Source organism: Capsicum annuum, chromosome 9 (genome assembly GCF_002878395.1).
Source record: "Capsicum annuum cultivar UCD-10X-F1 chromosome 9, UCD10Xv1.1, whole genome shotgun sequence".
Taxonomy (NCBI): Eukaryota; Viridiplantae; Streptophyta; class Magnoliopsida; order Solanales; family Solanaceae; genus Capsicum; species Capsicum annuum.
Genome location: NC_061119.1, coordinates 218,111,858 through 218,123,954, shown reverse-complemented (window position 1 = coordinate 218,123,954; position 12,097 = coordinate 218,111,858). Strand labels below are relative to the sequence as shown.

The window sequence follows — 12,097 nt, the reverse complement described above, 5'->3', positions numbered from 1 at the left end:
TGCTTGGTTCATGTATGATTCTTGTTTTGTATCGAATGTCAGTCGACCACACCCCTTCCCTTTCATCGAGCTTGAGACTAGCGATGTAAGTAAGCTCACATTTACGGAGTTGATATAGTTGACCTTAACTTGTTTGGGTCTCAAAATATCTTTTTGTTGGTGATGGCTTGACGAATGACTTGCCACACTGTGCACTCGACTCGTGTGGGATGTCCTTAGTATACATCGCATTGATCTCCACTGCTTCCGTAAAGGTCATTCTGCTATCACGAACAAACCTTTGTCCAACTAAATCTGAACAACATTCCTGAATTTACACAATTATTTGTACCGAACCCATTCCTCGTCCCGGCTTGAAACCAGTAATGTGAGCAAGCTTATACTGACAAGAGTCAATATAGCAGACCACAACTTTGTTTGGAGTCTTGACACACAATGATCTGTGGTGCATCAGAAGTAGAATAGACACATACTGCTAGTTGTGGAAAGCATTGGATGACTCTCTGTTTATGTCTAAAGTTTCAAAAGCAGCCTTGTAAACACAAGATTAAAAGGAAATATGTTCAAAATACATACTTGGAATGCTTTATAGGCATACACAACCAAATCATTGAAACAAAAACTGATATTCTATTCATTTTCTCTAGTAGTTTCCAAAAGCAGAGAACACCCTTCTTTTTCCTTCTGCAAAAGTTTCATACGATTATTCCAATGGAAGCAGAAAAAATACTATGGTTACAGAATCACTACGACTCTTAACAAAAATGCAATGCCTTAAAATGGCACTGCGGATCTATGTTTGCTCAAACTCTTTAAGAAGGTGTTGTCAGATCCTCCAAAAGTACTGCAGTGATCTGCCTGCGTGTGTATCACCAGCAAGCATCTTTGACCATGAGCTACTGCTCGTCAAAAGGGCGTGAACAGCGGACATGTATGTGCTCCATAAGGTAGAAACAAGTTTATTGTCAGCTCCTCAGATGACATTAACTCCATCTTGGTTGCCAATGTAGATATAGGCAGTATCCAACTGCTATTCACCCGCTTTCCCACTTAGATATTATAACAACAACAACAAACCCAGTGTAATCCCATAAAATGGGGTATGGGGAGGGTAAGATGAACGTAGTTCATACCGCTACCTCCGAAGAAGTAGAGAGGTTGTTTCCGATAGACCCCCGGTTCAAGATGAAGAACAGTAAACAAAGGGATGGATGGCATAATAGAGAAATCAGGAATAAGAAATAATAAAATATAAAACTAAGATATATTCTCATAATCTCTCTATAGTAAAAATGTACAACACAAAGAATATATTAGCAAAATAGTATCAAGAGATCCCTCTATTGAGATAATTTGCAAACCAATATAATTGAACAACGATCTACCAAAGAAACAAACTCAGCTAATGTAAACTACTAACTGACGCTATGGAATGGAAACAGGAATAATGGAGTAGTATTTTAACCTTAGCCTTAGAAGTCCTCGTGTAGATTCTTGAATCTCCGACAAACAAAATAGCCATGCGTGCATTCTTTCTCTCCTCCCCTCAGCCATACATCCTTTTTAAAATAAATACAACAGGTCTATTTTGCTAACTAGTTGGTTTAGCGCATTCAGACAATTGCTTTCACCAAAATTATGAGGTTTCAGATTAATGAAGCAACTTTTTGTTCCTCTTGTGGGCTCTTTCACCAAAACTATTGCTGCATCTTGTTGTTTGGTGATAAAATACTGGACTTTATTGCTTGTCGGGGTAGACACCTAATTCTGTCCCTCCCGAAGATCCAAGTTACACATTTTTATCCCTGTCTTACCACGTGCCCTCACCTGTATGATTATATCTCATAAAAATATAAAAAAAACAAATCCACTTACAAACCTAATCCTCAATTATTCTTTTGTAACAAAATTAACCACTCTTCCTATCTTCCTATCAATTTTAGACAACACATCACTACCCCATGCCCCATGCCCCATACCCTACCCCACCTACCCTACCCCAATACCCATCCTCACAGCCTATATACACAGAGTACCATACGCACCAAAGAAAATTTTTTTTTCCATGATAGTGATCTTCTTCTTGACATAACTGAGAGCATACCGAAGAAACTAAAAAATTTTCTTACAAAAATACACCATATACGCGCCACCACTGATTTCGACCACGAACCAGTAACAGTAACAGCCAACGATGTCGGAGTCCGGCGAACTCAACCACGGCAGCAATAACGTCATCACCATCTCCCTCCGTTCGTCCTCTCCGGTCGACCAACGACGGCAGCAATAACGTCGTCATCACCATCTCCCTCCGTTCGTCCTCTCCGGTCGGCCAACGACGGCAGAAATAACGTCGTCATCACCATCTCCCTCCGTTCGTCCTCGCCGTAGTAGCCACCATCGGCAACCTCACCAGCGCCGTTGCCTGCGCTAATCTAACCGGAAAGAGTGAGATCTGAGGTTGAAAGTTTAAAAACAGAGAAGAAATTTGGACTGAGTTTTCACCGGAAACGTTGTCGCTGCAGATCGCATCTTCGTTTCCAGTTGCTGCCGAACTTACCGGAGCTCAGGCGTAGCAAAGGGTCTTCGTTTTTCAGTTTGAAATCCACCGAAAAACACCCAGTCATTGTTTTCGTTACTGTTCCAACGGGTCCACTGGACTTTCGAATTCGTTAACTCTCTTATTGCGATCTCCGTATTGGTTCATCAAGCTCGGTGCTAGTTTTGACATTTAAGTTCGATTTCAGTTTGGGTTTCTGTTTTTTTTTGCTTTCCTTTCGTGCGATCAGTCTATCGAGGTCAACCTTGGGGTTTCAAATTTCTATATCGAGTCAGAGTATGTCGCTGTTGAGGTTCTGTTCCAAGTTCTGAAGTCCAGGCCTTCTTAAATGTTATTATCAACGAAATCGACTATCGAAAGGTCCAATTCTACTCTTTTCCTCTTCTATTTTATTGTCTACTATGCTTTGGTGTTTGGATTAAGCTTCGGGTGTTGTTTGATACTTGTTGGTGATGAATGCATGTTGTCTTGATTGGTGATAGGTTGTTATTTTGATATTGACTCGTTCTTTAATTTCGTTGACAAGTGATTGTGGATCGCTGAAATAGAAATGGTGAATTGTGAAAATTTAGTATTAAAATGAAAATTAGGGCGGAATCGAGAATTTGATAAAATGGTGAATTTGGATTGATTAAAGACTTTTGGTTTAATTTGGTTTAAATATGGTTGAAATGCAGTAGTATTATGATAAGATCGGCAAAAGCGTAGGCAAACGTAGGCCTGATAGGCCAATTTAGGAATAACAATTTGTTGGAATGTTTGAATATGTGCATAAATGGTACTTTCTACTTTATTGCACGAAACGTTTAAATTGTACTCATTTGGCCGGGGAATGCCCCGAAATATCTGTATGTATTTATTCACCGGGGAATACCCCGAAGTATCTGTATGTATTTATTCACCGGGGAATACCCCGAAGTACCTTGTGCTTGGAAGATGTTCGTGGTGAAGGTCCGAGGCATCGGATAAAGCATAGCTTAGGACTAGTGTAGGTTATTTCAGTATTTTTATTTCGGGTTGTAATAATTGGACTGGACTTTACATTTTGTTTTTGTTTTGTCTTATTGTTTGATTATTGTGCGTGCTTTTGTGTGGTTTATACATTTCGTAATGCCAAAAATAGTTGATACACTCTATCAAGCGACCGTGGTTGAACCATGGGATCGAGAGGCACCTAACACCTTCCCCTCGTTCAACAGAATTCCTTAGCTGGAATCTCTGTTCGCAAACCAGTTTAAAGAGTCAAATGGTTTTGGAAAGGATTATCTAACGGTGACTTGGCACACCAGATTATGCCAAGTGGCGACTCTGAACAAAAAATGTTGATATTCCTTTTCCAAAACAATATTTCTTGTCATTTAAATAGTAAAACCCTTTTCGATCCTTAAAACATAAATCTTTTTTTCAAGTACGTTAAAAAAGGGGGGTGTGACAGTCGGTACTTGAAAGTCAGTATATAGGTTGTTTCTCATTTATTCCCTAGGTTCATTTAACTGTAGAAATTTTCTTTTACTCAAAAAATGTGCTATTCTAGAATCTGTGTTGTGAATCCAAAACATAATACTCAAAATTGTAAAGCATGTCCTAATCAGTTGTGACTCACATAAACATCATGTATTTACCGAAAGGATAACTAGATGAATAGAGTACCTTTCTGGTCATGCTCGACCTCTTGACTGCGCATGAACTCTCTCTGATATCTTCAGAAGCAGCAAAGCTTTTTTAACTTCTAGACTTCCAAAGCGAGCCGACATAGAAAACTGGAGCAACTTTGCTTGAGCACTATAAAACTGTCTTTGGAAATAACACTTAAACTGACTTAAGATCCTAATGAAATCCAGAAATGCAGGCGGTACATTCAAAAGCAACCATATTTGGTAAAGGATTATAGGATTAACAAGAAAAAACGGAACAGCAAGTCAATTAGCTAGGGATAGAACTTGGGGATGGAGATATTGAGAAGCACATATTAATTAATGCCTTTTACATTGTACAACTGAATAGCCCAAAAACCCCCACCTCCTACTAAGGTACCAGAGGTTTATTCAATCCTAACAACTAACTACAGCATACAGAAAATTTGAGAACGATAACTGATCCTGCAAAAGGCCAAGGCGGTGCTGTATTCAAGATTCAAGCTGAACCAAATTCTAGTAGAGCTCAAATGAATAGAGAGGAGAGTCAGAGAGGATTCCTGGTTAAACTACACATTAAGGAATAGAAGAGATCGGAAGAATCATACATTAAAAAAAAGAAGAAATTTCTTTCATTAATACGTTTCAAAAGAACAGCAACATATTCATCTCATGCTACAAGAAACGCTAAAAGGCAAGAAATGATACTCGAAGTCAGCTGAATAGTACAGAATAATAACGGAACAAGTATTATCTGCTGTGTAAAATGTGTATCGATAAAATGAGATATCCAGAAAAGGACATACATGAATAATAGCTTCCGGAGTCTACTATTGGATTTCTCTCTAGAGATCTTTAAGAATCTGTACAAAAAAAAAATAGGATCTGCTGCACTACTTCAAAGGTTCAAAGCCTGAAACATTTTCAGAATCAAATAGACGTATTTGTAGCTTTGCCTTCGAGATGTTCTGGATCACCTTTTAATCACACTGATCCAAAGCCATTTCCCTTCATTCAGCTTTTCTTTAATCTCATTATTCACAATAGGGATTAAAAATAGGCTTGCAATGGTTATTGAAAGAATTAGCATAAAAAACACACTGTTCCATCCTCTTGTTGAAATATATCCTGCTAAAAGTGGCCCGAGAGCTGCCCCCACTGAGCCAGTACCATCTATAATTGCACTCACAGTAGCTAACGCACGAGAGTTCCCCTTTATCAGGCTCTGAGTACCAAGGTCTGCTGAAACTGCTGTGGTAATAAGGGAATAAGGGCCATTGACAAGTGCACCAGAAATGAGCATCAAAGTGATGTTGGTAAACATAGATACACTCCCATATATCCGATAGCAAAGAAGAGAAGGTATTGATAATAACAAGAACACAATGGAAGTAACCCCACGAGCTTCAATTATGTCGGATGTGACTCCTGCCAAAACCCCTCCGACGACTCCTCCAATATCAAAAATCGTCGAAAGGATCCCAGCATTTTGGTGAGATAGTTGCACACCAGCAACAACTGCAATAACAACAAAATTTTAAGTGTGCAACAAGTGGAAATCAATATTCTGTTTGGCTCATTAACGTACAACACGGAGCACTTAACCATAAACAGACCAATTGCATTTAACAAATAATATATTAGGTCAGCAGAAAAGAAGCAAATTTTGAACATCTTAACTGTTTCAAGCGCCAAAATTAAGCAAGCAAAGACTCTGCTACTACCTCTATGCTCGTCTACCAGAAGCTAACGAAAGCAATATGCAATGCAACAATCATATGTGTCTCTAATTCACAATTGCTCCAGTGCAAGAGTAAAGCGACAAGTTCTCATCATGCAAGTCAAGTTATTCACATAGAAAATAGGATGGTAGTGTTTTACAACAAGCAAAAAGGAAATAATCCTAAACTTATAAAGAGTAACTTCCTTATAAAAGTTCAGCAAAATAGATACCTGTTTGCCTTAAGTAGAATGGCAACCAATACAAAAATGTGTAGGCCACTAGCTTCGAGAAAAATAAGCAGAACGCAAATGGTGCTACTCCTGGTAACTTCCATGCTTGCAAGAACCCAATTGCACCAGCACCCTCCATTTCAGGTTCCACAACTCCCTCCTCTCCCGCTTCACCTGTCTCCGACCCCACCAATGCAACTCCCTCGACATTCATCTCAATCTCCTTCGAAGCCAATTCAAGACCAACGTGATCAGGACTCACTACAAGAAACACATAAACTAAAGCTGCCACAACCAAAATGAATATTCCAGGCAATAAAAAAGACCAACCCCAACCAAAACTCAACACAGATGAAGCAACTAAAGAACCTATAATATTACCAACAGACGTATTCGAATTCCATACCCCCATTATCAACCCCCTTTTAGCCTTCCCAAACCAATTTCCCATCACAGCAACAACACAAGGCCATCCAATAGACTGAAAAAGCCCACATAAAATCTGAACAATAAGAAAAAATCCAAGCCAATGCACATCAAGAAAATAACCTAAACCAAAACCAATCACCAACACCCCACTACCCAACATCCCAAAAGTCAAGAAAATCCTCAAATCAATATTATCACCAATATGTCCAGCAAAATACATCCCAATTGAATATGCTAACAAGAATGCAAGATCAAGTTCCCCTAAACGATGTGGCCCACTAGGACCCTCAAATGGAACCCACCCATTCCCAACAATCATCCCATCAGTTCCATTAACAACTCTCACCTCAGGTCCAAGAACTGATTTTACTATACTTGGTGGTTTCCTAGAGGCATGAAAAGCTGCATATGCTATAAAAGTCAGGAAAAGAACCAAAAACTTGTGGAAAGTTAGAGTCTTTTCAGGTGAATTGAGTGTAGGAAAGAGATTGTGACCTGGTGGTGGTTTTATAGGTGGAACTGAATTAAGGGTTTTGAGTTCCATCATGTTTTTCCAATCTTATACATTCAAAAATCAAATCTTTATATGTTCTTTGTCTGATTTGAGACAATCTTGAATATGGGGTTTATGTAAAAGCCAAGATTTACTGAGAAATTGTACAAAAGAGTTTTTGAATTTTTTGTCTTGTTGTTGTTTTGGAAATGATTGTTTCAGATCTAAACTGTCTGAAATGAGTTGAGTTGTATGTTTGTAGAAGTTAAGGAATTTGGGAGTTTTGACTGTCTTCCAGGGAACCTCCCAGGAAATGGCGAAATGCAAATCTTTGACCCCCCGCCCTCCCCCCACTTAACCCCCACCCCTACCCCCAAACCATAACAATATACTACTATTTTTTCTATTTAGAATTTTATTGTCTTGTTATATTTAGTAATACTAATTGTTTTTTGAATCTAAATATATGAATTTCATATTTGTTTTAGAACCAAATGGTTAAAATAATCCATTCTCTAGTAAAAAAATAATTATCCCTTTAAGATATGTTAGGATGAGGTTGTCACTGATATATCCACAAAATTTTAGCTCAAATAGAGTTGATCATATACATTAGAAAATTTATGAGCTAATGTATATGAAATTTAAAAAAAAAATTGAATTCATATTTTGTGACATGTAAGGAGTAAAATAAAAAATTTGCCATCCGTCTTTCGAAAAGAATTGAATATAAATTTATAGATTGTCACCCATCGATCCACAAAATTTAAGCTAAAACAAAATAATTTTTACATGCTATAAAAGCTTCAGGAATTAATATATACAAAAATTAAAATAATCTTAAATTCTTGTTCGATAATAAATATAGAGTAAAATAAGTGTTATTCATCTTTCAAAATTAATAAATATCATTTAAGAAATTGCCACGTATCAACCCGCAAAATGATTTCAAATAATTATTCAAAACCACATATACAAGCTAATTTAGAATTATGACACGAAATCACATGTCAAAATGTATATTATACTACTTGTAAATTGCCGCAAATGAGCTCTTACATACGAAAAGTTGTTGTACTAGGCATAAGGTACAATAATTTTGGAATAATGTATCAACAAGACTAGCATAGTGTAGTTGTAGTTAAGGTTGAAGTAGCGTTTTTTATTTGTGAAGATTTATTGAAGCACAAAAGACGAATAGGACTTCCAGGATGGAACATCTGACAGAATACTTGACCTCCTGTCCTGAAAGCGAGACACGAAAAGTGAGCTTATGACGGTTAGCTTTTAACATTAAGTAACAAGCAACAAACTTTTTGAGTTGAAAGGAGGCAAACAAATAAAGGAAGATATTACGGACCGACTACAAGAAAAATAAAGCTTCATAGACTAAAGGCATAATACATAAACATGTCCTTTAACTTACTTCAAATCACATCTATAACATCCAACTTTGACTGTGTATAAGTAGATATTTAAACTTATATAAAGTTGAGCAAGTAGACGTACACGTTCTATGTGACATAATACATGCAGGACACTAAGTAGGACAAGAATTGACCACGTAGGATGTAGGGACGTAGCTACATATAAGGTAGAGAGTTCATCCGAATCCTTTCTATATATACATGATTAAAATTAATTTTTATGTGTGTATAGTAGATGTCGAACCCCCTTAGGTTAGTTCGTATATGCACTTGTAAACTCCTTTGGTTTCAATCCTGAGTCCGTTAGTGGTAGGATGTCACTTGTATCTATTTATTTAACTTTATACAAATTTAAGTGTCTACTTATACATATTCAAAATTAAAAATCACAGAAGTTAAAAGATATATTTATATATTATGGCTAGCCTAAATGCATATATATGATGAGATAACTTATTTCGGGATAACTTTTTCCCCCTCACTAGACAAGATACCACTACTGATTAGCCGCAATTTGGATATATACACACGCAGCTTTGTTACAAAACGGTGGGAACCAAAAAATACCGCTAATATTCTCATCCTCTCTTTTGTTCATCTTCCCCAATTTATACTCCTCTGCCATTAATATCACTCTCAATTCTCTCAAAACTCCAAATGGACGAACACGACGATTTCTCCATAGCCAATTCACCTCCATCATCACTTAAACAAACACTCAGAAACTCCATCTGTTTCTCCTGTTGTTTCCCTCACCGCCGTCCTCCTCCTCCGCCACCTCAGCAACCGCCGTCATCCGATCAAAATCCGGCGTTGATATGGGTGAACAGTGAAGAATCCAGTTTGAAAAATAAGGTGTTGGAGATTTTCAGCTTTTCGAATAGGCATAAAAGACACTCTTCGACTGATCAGTTTCGTTATGATCCCTTGAGTTATTCATTGAATTTTGAAGATGGGTTTGATGATGATGAACAAGAAGCAGCACCCTTGAGGAATTTTTCTTCTAGACTTCCGAATTCGCCACCGGCGAGAGGAGAAGTAGCTGCTGCTAGTTAATAGTGGTGTCTGAGTCAGCTTTCATGCACGCACCTTGATTAATTCCATGCAGTAACGGTCATCTCCCATCAGCAACAGGTATAACTGTTGCGTTATTACATACACTAGCTGTCATTTCCCACCAGGGGCGGATGAATTTCAGTGAGGGTTCAGTAGTACATATACGGACTAGTCGAAGGGGTTGAACCTCTACTATTTATACATATAAAAAAATTTTACCATGTAAAAATAGTATAATTTTCCGACGAATGAACCCTTGGATCCTATGTAGATTCCGCCACTGTTTCCCACCAGCAAAAGGGTTAACTGTTGCGTTATTACATACGGTAGCTGTCATCTCTCACCAGCAACAGATATAGTTGTTGAGTTCCGTGACGATCCGTTAAGTTATTAGTTGAATTTCGAGGAAGTAGCTTCTTGATTACAGTTGGAGTTTTTGGTTTATAGATATGGAATTACAGTTGAGTTTGATTCTGTACATAGAATCTTCTTGTTTTTTTTTTCTTACTCTTTACTTTCTTTGATAAGTTCCTTAGCCTGTTAAATAAAATAAATGTTAATCTTAAATTAAATAAACAAGTAAAGATCCTGTCTATCGTGAACAGTCTCTTTTATTTCTACAAGATAGGATAAGATGTGCGTGTACTGTATCCGTTTAACTGAGATAGCTGTGTTGTCTGAGCTTGTGCAAGCTTTGTCTAATTCCACGAGATGCGTGGCACCTCCACCAAGTATTAGGTAATTCATCTAGCAATAGGTATAGGTAACTCTGGCTACTAAGGCTAGAATGGATGGGCTGTTCAACCCACGACATTACTACTCGGCTACACCCTTAGGTGCATCTACGTACACTCTACTTTCTTCATATTGCAATATTCGCTTTGGGGCTTGATTAATCTGAATATAAGGAGCACCTTCCTTTTGGAGGCACAACACTTCTTCCTAAAGGCGACTTCATATTTAGCCGCAAGGTCGAAATCTCTACGGATTGAGAAGTTGTTACCACTTCATTTCACTATATATACATTTGCTTTGCTTTACTTATGTGTGTGTGTAAATTAATTAACTAATTGTCTTTGTTTCTGTTTCGATTATATAAGGAAATGAGAGGGAGAAAGAAATCAGAATTGAGACACATTGAATTTTGGTTTCGAAAATTTCTCTTTGCATTGCATTTCTTCATAGTAGAGAGACCATCGACCGGTTTTGGTAATGCCTCGGGAAGTTATATCAGAAACAACCTCTCTACCTCACAAAAGTATAGTAAGGTCTTCGTATTTTCTACCATACTCAAACCTTATTATGGTATTATACTCGGTAAATTGCGAGGTGTGAAGAGTTAAAAGTACTCCTTCGTTCTTTCTTCATTTTTAACCGAGGCCTTGCATTCAAGCTCAAAGTCTCTCTTGTCACGTAATGTGAGACTTTTCGATGTGTTGATTTGAATATAATCAAGCCCTAATACGAGTACAAAATACCGAATGAAGAATCATCAGCTTCGTTCGAGAATCAACTGCACATGAATAGGCTCTTCCTTAGGCCTTCAAGGAGGAAGCGGCTTTTTTCCAAAATTACCGGGAAAATGAAATGAAATTCTTTTCGTAAGGCAAGAAAGTCGCCTAAGGAAAGTAGAAGTCTATGCACACTAACCAAATCTTTGGGGAAGGATGGTGGGTGCAAATTAGTAGAGTTATCTACCTGAAATTTTACTTGGTTTAAAGACCGTTACGAAATTAGGGAATATGGTCTATTAAAAGCTCATACTATGATAATACAAGAGATTCATCAATTGATATGTAAAAGATGAAAAGAAAAATGTTATAAATGATCATTTTCTCCATTGAATTGAGCTAAAGATGTGAAAAGTGAATTGCTTAATCTTTTATTTGGATAAGAATATGACTCACATATGAGTTATACTTTTTGACAAGATCTCAAGATATTAGTTTATGTTGGTAAAAAGGGGCAAAAACAAAAGAAAAGATATATAGTCATGGATAAGGTAGATGACACAAAAAGAATAGATAGCACATGTTTTGTTGCAAGTGGGAATTAGTCAGCATCATGAATTGCCAATAGTATGTTGATAACTTCAAGACAAATAATTTTAAATTTAAATATTAAATCATATTAACAAGAAAACTAGTTATAATTAGACAACTTTAAACCCCACCCACCCCCGCTTTGCTTCACTCACACACAAAAATAATGAATTAAAAATGATTAAACTTAACAAATCTAAAGTATACTTCATTTCAATTTATTCTCACTAGATATTTTTTTAAAAAAAAACAGACTATAAAGTAAGGTCAAACAAAGACAAAATTATCAACATCAAAGATAAAAAGTCAATTAATCAAATGCCTACACTTATTTTATCATTCCACACGTTGTAGACACGACACTCACACTAATTTTCAATTCTACTTTGCTTTGAAGAATTGTGGGGAATCATTACACCTAACTGATGACATATTTTTGGCTGCTGGGGCCTGTGACAAGACAAGTGGAAGATAATGGTTCTAACTAGTACGAAGAGCATCAT

At 37.1% G+C, this 12,097-nt stretch overlaps 2 protein-coding genes and 1 long non-coding RNA gene across 3 annotated transcripts; 1 reads left to right on the top strand and 2 right to left on the bottom strand.

Moving 5' to 3' along the window:
• Positions 1-1,541: 1,541 nt before the first annotated feature.
• Positions 1,542-3,558, bottom strand: LOC107840807. Its single transcript, XR_007044656.1, has 2 exons — positions 2,506-3,558; positions 1,542-2,425 (listed from the first exon to the last, which is right to left on the bottom strand). It is a non-coding gene; the product is annotated as an uncharacterized LOC107840807 (long non-coding RNA).
• A 1,245-nt stretch (positions 3,559-4,803) lies between these two features.
• Positions 4,804-7,433, bottom strand: LOC107840805 (putative glycerol-3-phosphate transporter 5). The gene is made up of 2 exons (XM_016684738.2): positions 6,148-7,433; positions 4,804-5,712 (listed from the first exon to the last, which is right to left on the bottom strand). Exons 1-2 carry the CDS (start codon positions 7,121-7,123, stop codon positions 5,168-5,170), a joined length of 1,521 nt encoding a protein of 506 aa, XP_016540224.1. The 5' UTR covers positions 7,124-7,433; the 3' UTR covers positions 4,804-5,167.
• A 1,508-nt stretch (positions 7,434-8,941) lies between these two features.
• LOC107840808 lies at positions 8,942-10,147 on the top strand. Its single transcript, XM_016684739.2, has one exon. The coding sequence runs from the start codon at positions 9,154-9,156 to the stop codon at positions 9,550-9,552; it is 399 nt and encodes a 132-aa protein (XP_016540225.1). The 5' UTR covers positions 8,942-9,153; the 3' UTR covers positions 9,553-10,147.
• Positions 10,148-12,097: the final 1,950 nt, after the last annotated feature.